The sequence below is a fragment of the Oryx dammah genome, unplaced genomic scaffold, assembly GCF_014754425.2.
Source record: "Oryx dammah isolate SB20612 unplaced genomic scaffold, SCBI_Odam_1.1 HiC_scaffold_2, whole genome shotgun sequence".
Taxonomy (NCBI): Eukaryota; Metazoa; Chordata; class Mammalia; order Artiodactyla; family Bovidae; genus Oryx; species Oryx dammah.
The window spans coordinates 91,186,921-91,208,335 of NW_024070186.1; the positions used below are offsets into that span (position 1 = coordinate 91,186,921).

At 37.9% G+C, this 21,415-nt stretch overlaps 1 protein-coding gene and 1 non-coding gene across 5 annotated transcripts in view; one reads left to right on the top strand and one right to left on the bottom strand.

Moving 5' to 3' along the window:
- Window positions 1-21,415, bottom strand: part of GTF2E1 (general transcription factor IIE subunit 1) — a 35,711-nt gene that overhangs the window by 2,839 nt on the left and 11,457 nt on the right. For all 4 annotated transcript variants that reach the window (XM_040250863.1, XM_040250871.1, XM_040250857.1 and 1 more), the window contains exons 3-4: window positions 9,565-9,766; window positions 3,483-3,724 (exon numbers count right to left, since the gene is read on the bottom strand). In XM_040250863.1, coding sequence (XP_040106797.1) covers window positions 3,483-3,724; window positions 9,565-9,766 — 444 coding nt within the window. The remainder of the gene's footprint in view (window positions 1-3,482; window positions 3,725-9,564; window positions 9,767-21,415) is intronic.
- LOC120859824 lies at window positions 18,684-18,823 on the top strand. Its single transcript, XR_005720163.1, has one exon. It is a non-coding gene; the product is annotated as a small nucleolar RNA SNORA70 (small nucleolar RNA).

Consider the following 21,415-nt stretch of genomic DNA (forward strand, 5'->3'; position numbering starts at 1 on the left):
AATGCTCTATTTTTTCCATATAGCATTTATTTTCTAACATAGTACTTCATGTCTAGTCTCTGTCACCTACTTTCCACAAATGTCAGTTCTCCACAACAGATATTTACCTTTTTTACTCAGTGATATATCCCAGGCACCCAGAATAGTGCCTACTGCTTGTTAGGTACTGAATAAATATTTGATGAATGAGTAAACAGCAGCTTATTCTCCTGAAGCAAATTAAGTGTACTTTGAACTTTATCTAGGAATCTAGTATCAGAAAGGACACTTCTCCCATCACACACTTCCTATCATTTTGTGTACACATTACAAATGAAGAATTTAAGAAAAATACCTGCATCCTGTATTCTGAAAATAATACCAAATATAAATGTTGATTGAAACCTGACTCCTTTATTCAAATCCTGACTAACATTTATTAGATGTGTTATTTTGGCCAAGCTACAGGTTTCTGAAGTACAGAAAGGGTGGAAAATAGTATTTATCTCACTGGATTACCAAGGTGATTAAGTGAATATCTGCAAAGGTCTGGCACTTAGATTAGTGTTATCTATTATCATTATCAAGAGAAGACGCGTGTGGGCTAAGTTTCTTCACTCCTTGTGGCCGACTCTGTGAAACCCTATGGAGTGTAGCCCACCAGGCTCCTCTATCTGTGGGATTCTCCCGGCAAGCATACTGGGGTGGGTTGGTTGCTATGCCCAATTCTGGCCAAGGATAAAGTGAAAGCATCTTCTCACTAACATATGAGAATAAATTAGTTGTAATCTTGGACATTTTTACAATGTATAGATAGAACTCCTAAGATGAGACATATAAGAAAGAGAAGAGGAAATAGGAATTGAGAAGTTAAAAAGTTTAGATCAGAGAAAACAAGTTTTTTATAACATGGATGTAGACATGAGAACTGAAATCACACTTCACCGTTTATTTAAAAATAGTGCCGGCAGCTGACCCTCCTCCTTAGAGTCCTTATTGCCAATGTAGTGTTTCAAGGGGAAAAAAAGACAAGTAATGTATGCAAGCCAAAACTAAATGAAGTCATGTCTAAAAGATTTCTGACAAGGTTCCTAAGAGACTTAGGCAAAAAAGGAATTCTCTGTTATAGACAGAAGACAAAAAATAAGGATAAATGAAATCTCTAAATGGTAAAGCAGAAAAACCAGTTCTAGGAAGTCTTATTTAACAGAGTTATAGATTACGAAGAAGATGTGTACTGGGAAACTCTCAAGCTCGCTGATGAGGCTAAGCGATTCTGGGTACTTAAAGCCCAAACTAACACCAAAAAAATACAGGAAGAGCTGAAGGTTGAATAAGTGGGCATAAGAGTGTCAGATCTAGTTTGTTTTTCAAATCTGCTGAGTTTGGGGGATTTTTTTTTAGTTTAAAAATTTTTTTTGGCTCTGCTGTGCAGCAAGAGGGATCTTGTTTCCCTAATCAGGGATCAAACCCATGCCCCCTGCACTGGGATTGCATAGTCTTAACCCCTGGCCACTAGGTAAGTCCCTAGATCTATTTTAGTACTGGCATAGTATAAGAAAATCTGCCTAGTGAAAAATAATCTAAAATATACTAAAAAACCTGATCTAAGCTACCACATAAAGGGAAGGAGAGGATCTAAAAAAAAATTCTTGCAAATAATTCTAAAGTTGTCTTAATATGCTTCCAGAATCAAAGCAATGAGTCATGTAAAACCTGAAGGATATTTGAAATAAAAATCAAATAATTAATGATAAATCATTCATAAATAATATGTATTGTTCTGGTCATTAGGTCTCAAGTAAAGTATATTACAATTGGAGATAGTCCAGAAAAAGACAATTAAAGTAAGACAAAAAATGTGGGTGGAGATGACTTGGGGGAAGAGAATGATTTGTAAGGAGAGTAGAAAAGAATTAGAATTATCACTAAAGTAATGAGGACATGATTGAAGTCTATGAAATTCTTAAAGATATTAAAGTAAATTGAACTCTGAGGAAAATAAAGTGTAGGACAAATAAGACTCACTTTACAGTTCACTGGATAGAGTCTATTCAACTGTCACAAAACCTAATGAGAACAAATTTAGACCTAACAGCATATACTATTTTATACACAGAAGGAAATATTCACAAAAGGGAACCAAGGCTAGATGACTTATTTAAAGTCCTTATGATTTAAATGCCACCATTCTAGGAATTATAAACATTGAATGTTAAACTTATGAGCCTAATTGTATATAACACTGGCTAATAATAGCTTTATTTCCTTCGATTTTGTTACTAAGTTCACAGAAAAAAAGGCTTGTTGCTTCAAGAATAGGCAAGAAGCCAAGCCTGGGAAAACAAACCATTAAATAGTTGACAGACTAACTACCATGTAATCTAAAATAACTTGCATCAAAATAACTAAACATCACAGCCAAGGTAATCAATGGGAAGAAGGGAGACTAAAGTATGACTACCAAGGGAAATTTTTTTCCAGTTGGAATTAAAAAACTAAAGAGAATCACACTAGAGGCATTACCCGCTTTTATCATCACTACCCAACTCCACATTACTTTTACAATTCTTAGCATACATTCTTAGTAAAAGAAATGCTAATTATGAAGGAAAAAGCAGTTAGGAAACAAGTAAACAAGTGGTTTTTAGTTACTGATGATTCTTCAGCATTAAAGAACCAGACTCAGTGATACACTGGGAATGATACATAACCTAGGAATAGGGGCAGGTAGGTTATAATATTAATGAAATCTGATTAGAGGTACAGACTCCCTATTTCACCCCTGTTTCCCAGTTTCTGAGTAATATTTATCCAGTTTTAGCCTCCCATTTCCTACCTACTCCTAAACCATCATCATCCAAAGTCTCTAAATCCAGTAATTTGAGACTAAAATTTATAAAGTAAAACGGTGCAGCTCTCAAACTTCTGATTATTATGCAATTGTTAACACTTCAGGGCTCACAGAGATTTCTAAAACCTTCCGGTATAAAGTTCTGTCAATCTTCTTGGATGGTGAGATACTTGTTCTTTATTCATGTGGTATCTTTTTATGTATTTCAAGAGGCACAACTCCTTTTTACTTATGAGGAAGCAACATAAAAAGTTTGGGCTAGTATATAGTTAAGGCTCCCAATTCAAAGAAATAAAAATGCATGTAAAAAGGCAACAGAAGATTAAAGAAGAGATGAATTTGGCCACTTTGCATACAAGAGTACTTTTGCAAGAAATTAAGACAAAACAATGATAATTTCTCAAATCTAAAAACAGGGATTTAAAAAGTCTCTGTTATTTCAACTAAGTTGAAGGATAATACAAGAATACTGGTTGGTTTTACTGCTTATTGCTCCATTTACTTTCTGCTCTAAGGCAATTGTTTTATAAAACAGATGGGGAATGGTTTTCAGTAAAACTAAGAATTGCCCAGGCAAAATTTCTTACCAAGTCAAGTTTATTTTCTACTGAACTCAAGACATATTCATCTTACTAACTTCTACTCTTACCTTCTTTCATCTCTTCAGAACTATATGCTCCTTGGACAGTGCTCTCTCTTAACCAAATAGGTCTCTCTTTGGCAGATTTCCCCTCCAGTGAGGCTCGATGAAGATCTTCTTGGTCATCCATGTTAATGACAACATTCTGAGTGTATAAGTCCTCATAGGAGGGACCCTTGGTGGTCCACGCTTCCCGGTGGTGCCCACCTACCAGGCCAGCAGCTCCAGCAGCAGATGCTGCACGGTCCTTGCTACATAAAAAGATCAGAGGAGGAAAGAAACAAGAAAACTTGAAGGCTTAGTGCAGGAAAAGAAGGGCGGCTGGGGAAGTGATTACTGAAGCATTACATATAAATGTGATCATGCACACATGCTTTAATAATTCTGAGAATTTGCTCTTATACCTCTGGGTGAAGCTTACATTGGTTAGAAGAACACATCATATTTATATTTAAGTTCCTTAAACTCTGAATCCTCTGGTATGTACAAACGCTTGAGGTTGGATAGATTAAGATGTTTCAATAAATATATTTAGTGAGAGGAGAGAAAGATAGAGCGACATAGACCACTTAAAGATACTAGTCTGGCAAAACTCTCTGCCAGTAAAATCTTTGATGAGAATTTTGTTTTAAAACAAAACAAAACACATGTTATATTTTTAAAAGCATCTTTTCAGCTGAATGCAGAAAAATTCAAAGTAGTTCTATGGGCTTTTCCCTGTTTTTCGTGTGCTGAGAAACTAAAAAAATATTCTACAAAGCCAGACTTCAACTCAGAATCAATGTTCTTCTGCAACTCACCAAATAAGCAAATCTTCATGCAGAGATTAGCCTCTTTTCTGTCAAGTTGTATCTCTCCATCTCTGCACCTACACCAATTCTCCATATCCAGCTCCAACCATTATTTCTACTCCATGGCAACCATAATCTATTTCTGAGTCTATTTTGTTTAGCTTTTTACCTCTAATAGCCATGATTTTTTTAAAAAACAATGTATTTATTTTTGGCTGTGGTGGGTCTTCACTGCTGCAAGGGCTTTCCTCTGGTCGCAGTGAGCAAGGACTACTCTTCACTGCAGTGCAAGGGCTTCTCATTGCAGTGGCTTATTTCGTCGCGGAGCACAGGCTTCAGGGCCTGAGAGCTTCAGCAGTTGCAGCACGCGGGCTCAGTAGCTGGGGTGCGCAGGCTCAGCAGTTGTGGCCCACAGGGATCTTTCCGTGGCATGTGGGATCTTTCCAGACCAGGAATTGAACCTGTGTCTCCTGCATTGGCAGGCAAATTCTTTACCACTGAGCCACCAGGGAAGACCCATGCTTCAGGCCAGATCACTCCTTATTTTTCTCTAGTCACTTAATGTTTTCTCATCTCTGTTAAGTTTTAGTCTTTCTGCTGCTCCTTTTGCTTGTTTTACTTTCAATCTGCTCCATACTCTTTAGAATATACCTGATTTTCTGTGTCTAAGCTCACACCTTATCTTTCTTTGTCTGCTACTGATGCTTTCTGCATCAACATCTATGCATGACTCTCCCTCCCTTTCTGTTTAGACAACTGTTTTATTCCATAAATTATCTCCATGTTTCATGAATTACCTGCTCACTTAGTACCTGCCCTATATCTTTCTCCATACCTTTTGCTGTGTTCTTTTCCATGTCTACTGATTCCCTTGCTCCACATTTCTCTAACTTCTCTGCTATTTTTTCCCTAAAATTTTCCCATGGATCCTGAACTGTCTCCTGTGCAGTACCCTTTCTCATTCTGAGCCTAAGCAATACTTTATTAGTCTTTAAGTTCTGTACCACTTCTCTCAGACGCCACTCACTATTTTTCCTTCTCTTTGATCCTCCTTCCTGTCTGCTTACTCCATTGCTCCTTACTTCTTCCTGGGCCCACTTACATCTGCTTAACTTTTTTGTCTCATGTTTAATTAAGACTTGTCTGATATATATGGGGGTTGCAAAGAGTTGGACATGACTGAGCAACTGATATATACTGTGGTCCGTGTATCTGACTGGCTCATTACATCTCTTCCTGAGAACACTATGTTTCTCTGGAGGTAATCTTGGTTTCATCTCATACCTCCTTGCCTCTAGATATCTACAGACCCACTGCCACTTTTTCCCTCAAAAGAAAAAAAATAAAATAAATGTACCCTCTCTAGCTGTACAAACCATGCTGATCTGGTCATTTAAGCCATGCCTTCTAACTACTGCCCTTAGCTGTACCAGCGCTGCTTTGTACATCATTCTTTCCCACAGACTTATTAGTTATCTCCTCACCTACTCCGAGTTTAGGCTTACGAGGCATCTCTCTGTACCCAATCCATCTACCCGTCTTGCTATAGTTTAAAGTCTTATGTTACAGTTGCAAATAAGTGGTTTCCTTCTAGCTTTTATTCCTTTCTGCATTCATTCTAATGTTACTTTTTGCATTATTTACAATGTTGATCTCAATTTAATCCATATCTGCTCTTCTTCATTCCTTTTCTCTCTTCCATGTTGTCTTCTAAAAGGTTGTGTTGTTGCTTTCACTATAATATGACTCTACTTAGTCTGATGTAAGTAAGTTGTCTTTTTAAAAGCTGGTCTCTCTCAAGCATTCAGTCTTCCCTTCTCTTATCCTGATCTGTGTTTTCATGTTTCTATGCTTACTCTACATTCTGAGTCTCTCCTCTCTCACCCAGTTGTCTCCTTAACTCCTTTTATGTCTCTTCTATCTTCAGCTAATAGTCTTACCTTGTTGTGCTGAGCCTGTCTGCGCCCACATGCATCTCCTTGAGTTAGCCAGATGCCTTTTCTGTCTCTCTCCACCCACTCAATGCTTCTCTAGTTCTGACTTGGCCAACTCCATCCTGTCTTGTTGCTCCTTCACCCAGAATCTTAAATGATCCACTCAGTCTTTCTGAAGCTACTATTTCTCCATATCATCTTGAACACATAGTTGTCATCTACGCTGTATCTTTAGCATTAACTCTGAAGACTATCTTCTGAAGGTTAGCAAGTGTTCAGTACTTTCAGTAGGACAATTCAAATAAATGTGAATATAAGACTACTTTTAAAAGGTCTCTTGTTTTCATTACTCCATTACAGAAACTCAAGACTGGTTTTATTTTGGTTTGAGGCAGAAAAGATTTGGCCACAAGTTAAACAAATTATTAAATTTGGAAGAATTTTTTAAAAGATATTTTTAAGCATGGAGAATTGACTACACAGATTTTATTTATATCTTCACCAAATATACAGTCAAATCATCAGCAAATGTGACACTAAAGAAAATCCAGGTGAGAGATAACAGAATTTACTTCTTCTGCATGCTTAAATTTCTCCTATGGAGAGAATGTACACATTTCACTTAAAGATGACCAAAGTGACAATTCAGTTTTGAATCCTTTTACATTACTTAAACAATTGTAGAATTTTTAAAAGATGTAACTCTTACTCAGGGGTGAAGGAAGAATATTATTTTAAAACTAAATTTTTAAAGATTTTTAAGGTGAGTGTTAAGTAAGATATGATGGAAAAGGAGAGGTTACTGGCAAGAAATTCCATTTAGGAAGGACAGGAAAACTAAATATCACCAGTGGGTCAACTTGCTGAAAGGCTGGAACTGTTCACCGGTAGTTCTTGGGTTAAATCTACTGGCAGTTTTGCAGAGGCAGCCTCTGGTTCCTGTTCTAGGGATTAACTAGAATTAATTGGTTACAGGAGCCAAACAAACAATCATGCCACCAATTTTTTAAACAAAATAATGCATTACTATTGTCTGTGTACTCCCACACCACTCTACTGATGTTTTCCTTTTCTTGTGCTGGGGCAGGGTGGCTACTACAAAACTGTTGTGCTCTGAAACAAAGCCTACAGTACAGAAAACCTAAATAAACACCACTTCCAGGATGTTGGATACAAGCAGTGGAGCTTGTCAAATGCTGGTGAGGCCCCCTTAGCCAGAGTAACACCTTCTAACCTAGCTCTTAACAGTCTTGTTCCTAACTATGTAGAAGCAATTGTATTTTGTTCTGGCTGGAAGTCCAAGTACCCCATTCTATCTTTCTTGCCTGCCTTCATTTCCCCCTTTCTTCTTATTGACCAAGCTGTTGAGTAGCCTCTTTTTTGATTAGTATTTCCATCACTCCTAAAGAGAAGCAGGTGATCTGATATACTGAGCTGCTGTTAGGCCTCTCACGTTGCTCAGACTTATCTCCAGCATGGACTGAGGGATACCTAAGTAAAGGTCCTGGAATGGGAGGTGGACTGTGGTAAGTGTGAAACAATAGAGGTAGAATGCCAATGGTGGTGGTGAATGAATATTACTACAGTGGGGAAGGATCTTAATAAACAAGATAAACTATATTTAGAGGAGGAAACACAAGTATAATTCACAAATAGTATTAATATTATACACTGTACAGAAAGCAATCAGAGAAAATGTCTAAAACACACTTCAATATGAAATAACCCATAAGCTTAAAATGTATGTATTTTTGTAAAACAAATTTCCCTCACGGGCTATTCTGACAGGGTTGCAGTATTATTTAAACACACAGAAAAAGATATAACAAATAAATTCTTGATTAAGAGACCAACAACCAGTAAGAAAAATTCAAGGCTATCTGTAATGTGGATGATGCTGGATGCCTATCAATTATGGCTCCTCTCCTTTGTTTATCAATTTTATTCAAGTAGTGATGGCTATTTGCTTCAAAGGACTCTGGGACCTCACTTAGTCCTAGGAGGTAAACCTTAACCAGTCTAAGCATCAATCATGTGATCTCATTTTCTTTGTGAGATGCTGGTTTAGAAATAAGCAAATAAGCAATTCTGGCCAATGTGACATTGGTGGATACAGCAGGATGAAGGTGGCCTCTGAGAAAGCTTTCTTCCATCTTAAAACAGGACACAAGGAAGGGATGGTCCCATTTTCTGCACTTGAACATTTTCATCTATATGTGATACCTAGAAAGACATGGCCATCTTAGCTAGCTCCCCTGGTGGTCCCAAGAGGACAACCAACAGGCTGAGTTCAGTAGAGTAAATATGGAACAAATCTAGATCCTTGAAGATGTAATTGAGCTGTGAAATTAATTCTGAGCTGTGCTACCTAAGGACTTTTGGTCATGCTAGAATGTTTTTCTTACTGTTTAAGCTACTTCTAATTGGTGTTCTATTATTACAGATAGAGGCATTCTAACTGACACATATGCTAGGAAAGAAAATTCACACTGATTTGTACAAATACAAAACCTTCTATATAATTAAGATTGTTTTTAACCACCAAAATGAAATTCAATTTTCTCAGAACTGCCCATAACTGGCTTTTCAGCAACATCTGTATCAGAGAACATAAAATACTAAGAGTGCTCCCAAAATCTATACAATTTGGACTATTGGGTTCTATGGAATGGAGTAGATGTGTATAAACTCTAAGCCATCAGCTTGAAACTGGAAAGAAGAAAGAAAAAGGGTATAATAGGAGAGCACTCCCTGATCTCAATTCTTGTTTATGGTTTTCAAAGAAGAAGATAAACTGCTTTTTATGGCATGACAAAATGAAGGCTGCCTCTACAATTCAAACATTAGGATACACTGATAAAAACAGAGAGCCATAGAAAGAAGTATTAACCCATAGGTAACACCCACTTATACTTCACTCTCAAGAAATTTGCACTGAAAGCTAAGGAAGGCAAGAAAAGTGTGGTTAGAATGCTTCAAATACAAATTTAAAAAGTGATTGCTGTATTTCTTAAAGAACTTCAGGCTTCAGAACTTGACTAGGTAAAAATTCAGATTTTCCCAAGAGGCAGAACCAATTTGGGACTAACCAACAATTAGAAGAGTTGCAGCAGGCCCAAGCTGATTGAGTACTTAAAATCAAACCTATTTAAAGATTTTTTCTAAGGCCCACACTGTTCTGCATTCAGTACAAACAAATTTCATCAAAGGCACAAGTTAATACAAGTGTGGCAGAGCTTAGAATCCACTTAATCTTACAGTTTTTAGTCTCCTACTAAATTACTTACCTGTTCTCCAAAGTACAGGCGGTTAAAAAAACGGCGAGCTTAAAGGTATTCTTGGTAAGAGTACAGAGCCTATACTCACCTCTGTTTCAGGGCTGGAATTTCTGTAGGTTCTGGTTCAAGTATTTCATAGGCCAAGTTTACATCCTCTGTCTCTCGAAGCAAGGCATAAATAGGCTCAATTTGTTCATTAAACCTTGCCAAAAGTGTGCGTGCATCTTTTTTGGGCATTGCTGATTCATCTTCTTCTACCTCTGTCTGGCAAAAGGTACAGCGGAAAGTTCCTACAGAGAAAACAAAAGTCTTAAGTCAGGGCACACAAAGACTAGCCTTTAGCAAACATTATATATCTCCACTCTTCCTCCAACATTTTATTATTAAAGCTTTCAAAAATATTCAAAAGATTAAAGAATTTTACAGTGAACATCTCTGTGCCCACCACTGAGATTTTAAAATTAACATTTTTCTATTGTTGATTTATCATATATCTATTCATCTATCATTTTTTTGAAGCATTTCAAGTAATTTCACCCCTAACTACAGCAGAGGAAACAGATTTTAATCATAACATTTCTAACACATTTATACTTATTTTAACTTAAAATCAAATTCTTTACAGCTCCACTGAGACCTGTAGCCTGAAATCAACACTTTTCTTTTTGCACTGTATACACTTGAGTCTTATGGGGAAAGCCAAATAAATACCTAAAACCAAAAGTCTCCAGTAATTCTGTACATTGCCGTAAGGCTATTTCTTCAAACTTACTACTTACATCTAAATCAGTTCAGTTCAGTCGGACTCTTTGCAACCCCATGGACTGCAGCAGGCCAGGCCTCCCTGCCCATCACCAAGTCCCGGAGTTTGCCCAAACTCATGTCCATTGAGTAGGTGATGCCATCCAGCCATCTCATGCACTGTCATCCCCTTTTCCTCCCGCCTTCAATCTTTCCCAGCATCAGGGTCTTTTCAAATGAGTCAGCTCTTCGCATCAAGTGGACAAAGTATTGGAGCTTCAGCTTCAACATCAGTCCTTCCAATGAACACCCAGGACTGATCTCCCTTAGGATGGACTAGTTGGATCTCCTTGTAGTCCAAGGGACTCTCAAGAGTCTTCTCCAACACCACAGTTCAAAAGCATCAACTCTTTGGCGCTCAGCTTTCCTTATAATCCAACTCTCATATCCATACATGACTACTGGAATAGCCTTGACTAGAGAGACCTTTGTTGGCAAAGTAATGTCTCTGCTTTTTAATAAGCTGTCTAGGTTGGTCATAACTTTCCTTCCAAGGAGTAAGCATCTTTTAATTTCATGGCTGCAGTCACCATCTGCAGTGGTTTGGGAGCCCAAAAAAATTATCTGACACTGTTTCCACTGTTTCCCCATCTATTTCCCATGAAGTGATGGGACCAGATGCCATGATCTTCGTTTGCTGAATGTTGAGCTTTAAGCCAACTTTTTCACTCTCCTCTTTCACCTTCATCAAGAGGCTCTTTAGTTCTTCTTCACTTTCTGCCATAAGGGTGGTGTCATCTGCATATCTGAGGTTATTGATATTTCTCCCGGCAATCTTGATGCCAGCTTGTGCTTCTTCCAGCCCAACATTTCTCATGATGTACTCTGCATGTAAGTTAAATAAGCAGGGTGACAATATACAGCCTTGACGTACTCCTTTTCCTATTTGGAACCAGTCTGTTGTTCCATGTCCAGTTCTAACTGTTGCTTCCTGACCTGCATACAGATTTCTCAAGAGGCAGGTCAGGTGGTCTGGTATTCCCATCTCTTTCAGAATTGTCCACAGTTTATTGTGATCCACACAGTCAAAGGCTTTGGCATAGTCAATAAAGCAAAAATAGATTTTTTTCTGGAACTCCCTTGCTTTTTCCATGATCCAGCGGATTTTGGTAATTTGATCTCTGGTTCCTCTGCCTTTTCTAAATCCAGCTTGAAAATCTGGAAGTTCATGGTTCACATATTGCTGAAGCCTGGCTTGGAGAATTTTGAGCATTACTTTGCTAGCAGGTAAGATGAGTGCAATTGTGTGGCAGTTTGAGCATTCTTTGGCATTGCCTTTCTTTGGGATTGGAATGAAAACTGACCTTTTCCAGTCCTGTGGCCACTGCTGAGTTGTCCACATTTGCTGGCATATTGAGTGCAGCACTTTCACAGCATCATCTTTTAGGATTTGAAAGAGCTCAACTGGAATAGATGAGGCCAATCCATTTCCAAATTTAAAGTTCAAGAAGCCTGTGTTGTTTTTATATCTATAGCTTCAACTTCAGCTTAATTATAATTTCAACTTGTAATTAAATTGTAATTCTTTAGAAATACCTCAGATTTTTCACTTTCACTATCATTTCACCTATCTGGGGCACCATTATCTACTTAGCCTGAAATTTAGCTTCCTAGATCTGGTCTTTGAACCTTTAGGCTCTGTCTTTCCAATTCCAAGTTCCTAGGCCACTGTTTTCTTTATCTCATCCTCCTGCTCTGAAATCTGTCTGATAGCTGAACCTCTAAAGTCCACAGCGTCAAACTGAAATTTCTCATCCTAACATTCAAGATTCTATATAAATTGATGCAGAAACATCAAAACGCAACCACAGTCCTTTACTTTTCAAGTAAATTCAAACACTTGAGAGACAATATACATTAACATCTATTTTATTGTATATAAGTGCTTTCTTTCTAAAGTACTTCCATGTACACTTTTTGATCCCTATACCAACCCTGTAAAATTATGTCAGAACTGAGGACATGAGTTTTATGATTTGTCCAAAGGCACACAGCCAACAAGAGAAATGCAGTAACAGCAGCCATTATATACCCAGTGTTTACTAAGTGCCAAGTATAGCCAATCATCTGAAGATGGTATTATTATTAGTGCTCATTTAAATCTGTACAATACAGAGATTCTAAGAGGTAAGGAAACTTTCAAAAAATCTTATCACTACTAATTGGGAGGTGATGGCAGGATTCAAATCCAACCTATTATGATGAAACTCATACTCTTAAACATTACTTAATACCACTGGCCCAACTCAGACCTCCAGTTTGGTTCTGACTCTCAAATGCCAGGGATAGCCATCCTTCCTTCCTAACCCAATCAACCCAAGAGATTAAGAAAGATCACTTAAGTGTGATTACCTAAGCGCTTAAGTGTCTGGCACACAGTAAATATGTAAAATGTTTCGTTTTAAAAAGCCTAATATATGATTGATATATAACCCCACCCTCAACTCCTCTTCCCCTAGTAAAGAATAAACCATCTAGACATCTCTGCTTCAACATTAACAGTAGGCTCTACTGATATATTTCAAACAGAGTAAGTTTCTCCACTGCCTCTCACACATAAAATATCCAATCACATGTAAATTCTTTGTTCATAAACCCTGTCTAAATACTCTTAATCCATCTTCCTGCTATCCATATGCTATCTCATCATCTACATCTATTCCAAACAAATAAAAAAGAGAAAACAGCCTCTCATAGCTAAGAAGTAGCCCAGCACTCATATGTTAGATTTTGGCGCTTTTCTGACAAATGGAATCCACAGATCACCAACATCAGATAAAAGGTTCTCTGAGACCACGATGGAAGTGAGGCAAAACCAAGTCAATTTGTGTCTGTCTGAATACAGATAAAGGCAAGGTCTGCACAACCACCAAAAAAGAAAATTCTAGGTAACACAAGTGACTGCTGCTTCTTTACCAATTATAGTTTTAGGCTCAGCCTGGTCATCTCAGTTCTGGGATGATAAGATTTATTAAGATATCCAATCAAAGAAGTAGACTCACTTCTTATCTTTTTTTAAACTCTTTATTGAATTTGTTAAGTACTGCTTCTATTTTATGCCTTGGTTTTTTAGCCAGAAGGCATGTGGGATCCCATATCCCCAGCCAGGGCTTGAACCCGCACCCCTGCACTGGAAGGCAAAGTCCCAACCACTGAACCACCAGGGAAGTCCCTTAGCCTCACTTCTTGACAGTACCTAATCCACAGCAAATCTTCTCCAATTACCTGAATCCTCCCCCAAATTATCTAACAAAAGCCCATATTCTCTAAGTTTGTTTAGCAAAGTCATGCTGAGTCACCACATGGCTCCCTATGATGTGTGGCTTTCTTGCTGCAGAAAGCATCAACAAACCTGATTTTGTTTACTGTGAGCATATATCTGATGGTCTTTGACTAATGGACATCAACACAAAGATCTGACTTAACTGAACAAGGATACTATTTACCAAAACAAAGAGGAAGAACAAGTTTGTTTTTCTTTGTGGGAGAAATATCAAGTTGCTTTAGATATCTGAATCCACTGCCCTTCAAAATGGATTTATTAGAAGTCAACTTATTATAACTTCTCGGAGAAGGCAATGGCACCCCACTCCAGTACTCTTGCCTGGAAAATCCCATGGATGGAGAAGCCTGGTAGGCTGCAGTTCATGGGGTCACTAAGAGTCAGACACGACTGAGTGACTTCACTTTCACTTTTCACTTTCATGCATTGGAGAAGGAAATGGCAACCCACTCCAGTGTTCTTGCCTGGAGAATCCCAGAACAGGGGAGCCTGGTGGGCTTCTGTCTATGGGGTTGCAGAGAGTTGGACACAACTGAAGTGATTTAGCAGCAGCAGCATTATAACTTCTCAGGGCTGGGCTCAAAAGTGCAATTTAAGATTAGAAATTTTGATGTGACAATCGACAACATATAGATGATAACTGAAGCCATAAAGTAAATCAGAGTATCCAGAGATTAAGGAGAGTGAGAAGCACAAACAGTTAAGGTATAAACCCAAGGCAAGAGAAATCCTTGAGAGATAGAATTTGGTACAATCAGAGGGTATGGTGCTAATTTTCAAGGTCAACAAGAATTGAAAGCTAGCTTTTATATTTCGTAAAGTCAAAGTAAAAGTGAAAAGTGAAGTTGCTCAGTCATGTCTGACTCTTTGCAACCTCATGGACTGTAGCCTAGGTTACTCCATCCACGGGATTTTTCAGGCAAGGGTACTGAAGTGGGTTGCTATTTCCTTCTCCAGGGGATCTTCCCGATCCAGGGATCGAACCCGGTTCTCCCACATTGCAGGCAGATACTTTACTGTCTGAGCCACCAGGGAAGCTTTATATTTCATAACAAAAGCTAAATAGAGACCTTGGTTAGAGAGGTTTTAGTTTATATGCTATCTTAGGGTGTGTGCATGCTAAGATGCTTCGGTTGTGTCCGACTCTGCAACCCCATGGACTGTAGCCCACTAGGCTCCTCTGTCCATAAGATTCTCCAGAAAAGAATACTGGAGTGGGTTGCCAGGCCCTCCCCAGGGGATCTTTCCAATCCAGGGATCAAACATGCATCTTTTACATCTCCTTCACTGGGAGGCAGGTTCCTTACCACTAGCACCACCTGGGAAGACCCTATCTTAGGGTATTCTCTAACTACTCCAGGCTGCCTCAGTTTCTTTACGATCTTTCACTCACCTCAAACAGGACCAAAAAGGCACATAAGGGAGAACATGCAATCTAGATCAAAGAATGTGCCAGCAGAGAGAAAATGAAGGCTACAAAGATTCTTTAGGCCAAGTTTAACAAATGATGAGATAAGGAAGAAAAGATGAGTTCAAAAACACTTATATTTGATCATACACACCCATAAACTACAAACACACACACACACACACACACAAATTTAAGAAAGCTACTTTACAAATAATCCCATGTATTCATCACAGTCAATCTGCAACAGTATTATTCAAATCTAACATATGCGGGAATAAAGACTCAGAGGAGTTAACCTTTATCAGGTCAGAGCTTAAAAACGAAAATCACAAAGCCTAGATTCAAATACAAATCTTTCTGACTCAAAAGACTAAATTCACTGTACCACCCTGAATTACACATCCCTTTCCTAATCTATCATCCCTGCCAGCCACAATTTAGAAAACTTTTCCCATGTGTAGGAAAGGCTCCAATTTTAAAAAATATGGAGCAGGGGAGAAGATTTGTAACAAAAAAATGTATTTAACAAACATTAAATGTGTATCACATGCCTGGCATTTACTCTGCTGAGTTTTAATGTATTGGGATTGGCAGCATGATTAAAATATATCCAGATGTAGATAATTAACAGATATTGAAAATAGGGAGAAAAAGATTTTTAAAAAACAGATATTTCAAAACTATAATTTAGGGTTGTCCATTCAGTAGTATGTGAAAGTCCCAATTCTATGACTCAGGACTTTTCCTGTGAAGGTAAGTTATTACTCCAAAACGAGAAAATAAATGGAGACCTACTTGTTGGGATGAGAAGAAAAGGAGAGAGAGAGTGAAAGAGTTTTATACAATTTTAACTTTCTCCCAAAATAATAAATGTAACAACCAAAATGAATCTGGGGCATGGGAGGAGGGGGAAAAAAAGGAGAAAAAAAAAGTCATGTTCAACAAAATTCAAACTTAACACTTTCCTTTGCTAAACACAGAAAAAGAAAATTTAGATGATGTCTATTATGCTGGCCAAGGTCTTTGACTTAACTGTTTACTAATTAACACACATGGGACTCATTTTAATTATGCCAAGTATTTAGTCAAGGGAACAATGAATAAGTACAAGTAAAACCAAAGTGAAAAAAATTGTTTATCCTCCTTAGTTTAACAAGAAGAAAATGCTTTGAAAATTTATCACAATTGAGGAAAAGGGATGAGGACGTTATGAGTCAAATCCCCAAGTAATTAGACGTTATTTGGATTGTGTTTTTCCCTTCTTCACACAAACACACAATGAGTAAGTCATTGGCTAATGCCTAGAGTTCACTGTCAAAGATCTACCAAACATATTAATTGCAACTGGACTAATATTACTCAGCCATTTTTCTACCCCCCCACACACACAAAAAAAAATCAATCCATCAATCAAAATAAAATAAGCTGAACTGTTTTGATATGCTACAGGTGTTGCAGTGCTGAAGCAGAAGTTATGCTGCAGCCCAAGTTCTCAAGGTTGGCCAAAGAAAGAGGCAGGGATGATCAAATGTTTGCTGCTGCGGAGCCCTTACTCCAACACAGTGAAACTAATGTCCCAAGGATTTGCCACATTCTGCCTCCCTAAATCTTGCCAGTCATCTTCTGAGCTGCTTTTCTGGAGCTCATATTCTACTGGGGAGTGGTGGTGGTTTAGTCACTAAGTCCTAACCAACTCTTGTGACCCCATGGACTGTAGCCTACAAGGCTCCTCTGTCCATAGGATTTTCCAGGCAAGAACACTGGAATGGGTTGCCATTTCCTCCTCCAGGGGATCTTCCTGACCCAGGGCTTGAATCCATACCTCCTGCATTGACAGGTGGATTCTTTACCACTAAGCCAAAGTCAACCCACTCTAGTATTCATGGGCTTCCGTGGTGACTCAGACAGTAAAGAATCTGCCTGCAATGCAGAAGACCTGTGTTCAATCCCTGGATTGGGAAGATCCCCTAGAGAAGGGCATGGCAATCCACTCCAGTATCCTTGCCTGGAGAATCTGTATGGACAGAGAAGCCTAGTGGGCTATAGTCCATAGGGTTGCAAGAGTTCGTTAGGAGTTAGTGACTAAACCCCTACCACTCCCCATGGGGTCACAGTCAGACATGACTGAGCAACTAAGCACAAGCCGTAGTCAGGACAAAAAAATAATATCAGGTATTGAGAAGTATAATAAAGAAAATCAAAACAGGTAAAGAAGATAAAGAAAAAGGAAGGCGGTAGAAAGGGGTTGTCGTTTATTATACAGGAAACTTAGAGAAGGCTTCTCTGATACATCAGTGTGTAAGCAGAGACTAAAAAGACATGAAGGAGCAAGACATAGATAAGACAAAACAGCATATAAAAAGGCAAGGAACAATAAAGGGATGTCTGATGAGCACAAGGTACAATGTGGTTGCTGTAGCGTGAGCTAGGAAGAGTGGTAAAAACAGTCTCTGAAATGGGGTAGGGTGGAGTAGAAGGAGATGGAGGAGAAGGGAAAAAGAGAATAGATAAACCGTGTTCTAAGTTCTGTTAAGAACTTTGCCTTTCTAAGGAGAGAAACCTTTTAAGGGTTATGAATAGAAGGATGACATAACCTAACGTGATTTTTTTCCTATTTTCTACAGCTTTACTCAGATGTAACCCACATACCATACACTTCACTGATGTGTTTTTTAAAAGGGTCAGTGGCTGCTATGATAGCTTACAAGCAAAGCAAGAGTGAAAGCAAGGAGACCAGTTAAAATAGTGGAAAACCTAACCAAGAGATAATGGCTTAATGTTTCTCAACAATTCTACGAAAAAAAATTTGAATAAAAATTTTTTACTTACCCTCACTCCAAAAGTTTCCAAGAAAAACAAAACAGAAGACAATTCACTTCATGTCCAAACCAAGTAACTGAACTAAAAATCAGTAGAATTTCAGTGAAATAAAGAGGAAACTATAACACTTCAAGATACAGTACTAACATATGGGATTAATTTTACCATTCTTTAAAAATCCAAGCACTACCTATTATATATTTTAGAAATCAAATTTGGACATCGGTTTCCCTCCCAATGACTATTTTATGGATTATGTATATATGAAGAAAGGAAATAAACTGAGGAGCTTGGGAAAATAAGATAGCCCAAAATTCTAAATATTACTTTCCATTATGCCACAATGTGTTTCTGAAGACAGCCTAATTAAACAGAGCATATTTTCTATATGAATGCTACTATGGGAATTTCAGTTCCTAACCAAGTCTTTCAAATTAAAGTCACCAAAAGTGACTAACATTACCCTCTAAAAGCAGTGATAAAACATCCTCAAGCTTCTCTATACTTTTAAAATGTCACTATTCTCCAAATAAAAGGGTGCTTTGAAATTAAGAGTTGAGAGAAATCATATATGGTACAGAATAGACTGACTTTATCATTTTACATATCCTTAAAAAAAGACCTACAATGATCATAGGATTTTCCCAAGGAATAGTTACTAATATTGTTCAAGACTGGAAGCCAGCATGGCTCTGGAACCCAAATACAAGGTCACTTTGCTGTCTCATAGGCACTGCTTAAAAAACAAAATGAAACAAAAACAACCTCTGAAAATGACATAGCCACTGAACACACTGATAATGCAAAAAAAGACTCAATGCATTAATAATAAGTGCTCTGAAATACCCTTACAATATGAACCTAAGTTGGTCAAGCATTAATAACACAGCTGTTACAATAACAAAAATATTTCATTAAATATCACTTTCCCCATGGAGGTCTAATGTGCAGTGGCTGCAAACAGCACCCTCCCTGGTAGTGTACATAGTGTGCTGCATATATGGGTTACCCTAAGGGACCCTAGAGACAGCCCTAGAGACAGACATTCATGTCTGGCATGCTGTCCCAGACAAGTATGTACTGCCTTTGGAAATCCCCAGGGCACAGTGACTATGGTCCACACTGACCAAGTCATACTGTCTATCGGCACCAAGCTGCAGAAGAAGGGGCATGTGATTGAGGCCCTATTCAGGGCCAAGTTCAAGATCCCTGGCTGCCAGAAGACCCACATCTCCAAAGACTAGAGATTTACTAAGTTTAATGCAGATGAATTTGAAAACATGGTGGCAGAAAAGTGGCTCATTCCAGACGGCTATGGGGTCAAATACAACCCTAATCGTGGTTCCCTGGAAAAATGGGGGGCCTTGTACTCACAAGAGCCTTGGCGCTTTCCCTTCCTTATTCACGCCCACAAATAAATCCTATTTTCCTGTCAAAAAAGAAAAATTCACTTACTTTCTCAGATTTAGCTTATGGAGGAGGGAGGGTGGGGTGGACTTGGGTATATAAAGTAAAACTTTATATAATCATAAAACTTACCAATTGTCAACACAGAGAAAGGTGGAAAGAGCAGGGACTGGGTTGAGTAGGAGAGGAAGAAAAACTAGGTTTGCCATTTTAGTCTATATATTTTGAGTCTTTAACAAGTTTACATTCATATATTAATTATTTATTTTTAGAAGAAAGAAAACAAATGTTATTTTGAATCTCCAAAAACACTCAACTAACTACCTCTTAATACATAAAAGTTGCACAATCATCCTTGGGATATTCTTTGAAAGCACTATCAAGTCCTTTGTTAAAACCTTTATAACTCAAAATGTTAATGGGTGTATCTATTCAAATGTTACACCAAATACTGAAGTTTCAAAAAGTTACCGTTTATTCTAATTTCCAAACTTCTTTCACAAAGCAAATTTTTTCAGTTTAACTGGACAAGGGTATGTGCATGAAAAAAGGAACTGCTATTATAAAATAGTAACAGACATGAGAGGAGCACAGTTATATATTTTATACAAGTATTCTACCTATAATAAAATTGAATTTGAAAAACCAGACTTCAGCAATCTACTGTAGAACATATAAGTTACACTGTAAAATATTCATTCATTTGCATGAAAAAGGAAAAAAAAACTAAAGCAGATTTAATATGTTTTTAAATTCAGAAGATTTCAAATATATTAATGATGTACACAATACAATTCCACCCCCAAAACTTCAATTCAATCAATGAAATTGGCTTCTGTCTTTACTTAAATCAAAACATCTAGATTTGGTCTAATCATGCATCATTCCTAGATTCTGGAACTCATTATAAAGGGGGAAAAATATACTATGCCTGGGAAAGAAAACAATAAACTGAAGTGTAGTACTTGAGTGAATACTAAAGGAAGTTTATAATATATTCTCTGAATTAGGCCTAAATCGAATTTATCTTAACATACAGTGAGCAGGCAAAAAAGTATCTTGTTTTGATATGACTATTTGAAAGACCAGCATCAAAACTAAAAAGCAACTCTTCACAAATGTGTTTGCTCCTATGTAAAATGCAAAAAAGCATCAAAATACAAAAAAGATAAATCACAGATAATTTTTTTTTTAAGTTTTCAAACCCTTAAACAGATTTTTAAAAATATCAGCCCTAAAGGTTTTGGTGGAAAGTTAGGGTAAAAGAAGACACTTATTCCTTACTTACTCTAGTAACACATTCGTTTGGCCCCATCACCAATCTCCCCCAGTTCACACCTCTGAGCTTCCCAGTATAATTTTCTAATGAACCCATCCCAAGCAAAGATTCCAAATCAGCAACTGAGCAAAGCAATCCTAGAAAGATTCCTCTTTATGTTTGTTTGTGTTTTTAGCATTTCGGAAAATGAACACACTGCTTATCAGACATCTTGTCTTAAGCAGAAAGAGATGAAGAGAGGAAAGAGCAGCCTGCTCTATGAAGTTAGTAAACATGAAGGCAACAAGTCTTGGGGCTTCCCGGTGGCTCAGTGGTAAAGAATCTGCCTGTCAATGCAGGAGACTAGGGTTTGATCCCTGGGTTGGGAAGATCCTCTGCAGAAGGAAACGGCAACCCTCTCCTGTATTCTTGCCTGGAAAATACAATGGACAGAGTAACCTGATGCAGTCCAAGGAGATGCAGAGTCAGACATGAACCAAGAAGGACACAAGCGAACAAGTCTTAAACAGGCTCACTAAAACAGGACTCTAACAGCTTTAAAATGTTAAAGGAGCTGCAGAGGAAGTTCAATGATGTAGGAATCAGGAAACTGATCTATCTAAATCAAAAAGCATACCTACAGTCACAAAGGAAGGAGGGACTCATGATTCAACCCCAAACTTAGAAATTAATATCCCAAGAAGAAAAAGAGTTTACTTGAATATTCTGAATGACAAAAAACTAACCACTGGAAGAGGTCTGTTTCCACTGTTGGCTATTTTTAAGAGTTATTCATTAAACACTTTAGTTTAATTATTAAAGACTTCTTTTCAGCTCAGTTCAGTCGCTCAGTTGTGTCCGACTCTTTGCAACCCCATGAACTGCAGCACACTAGGCCTCCCTGTCCATCAACTCCTGGAGTTCACTCAAACTCATGTCCATCTCTTTTACACTAATCC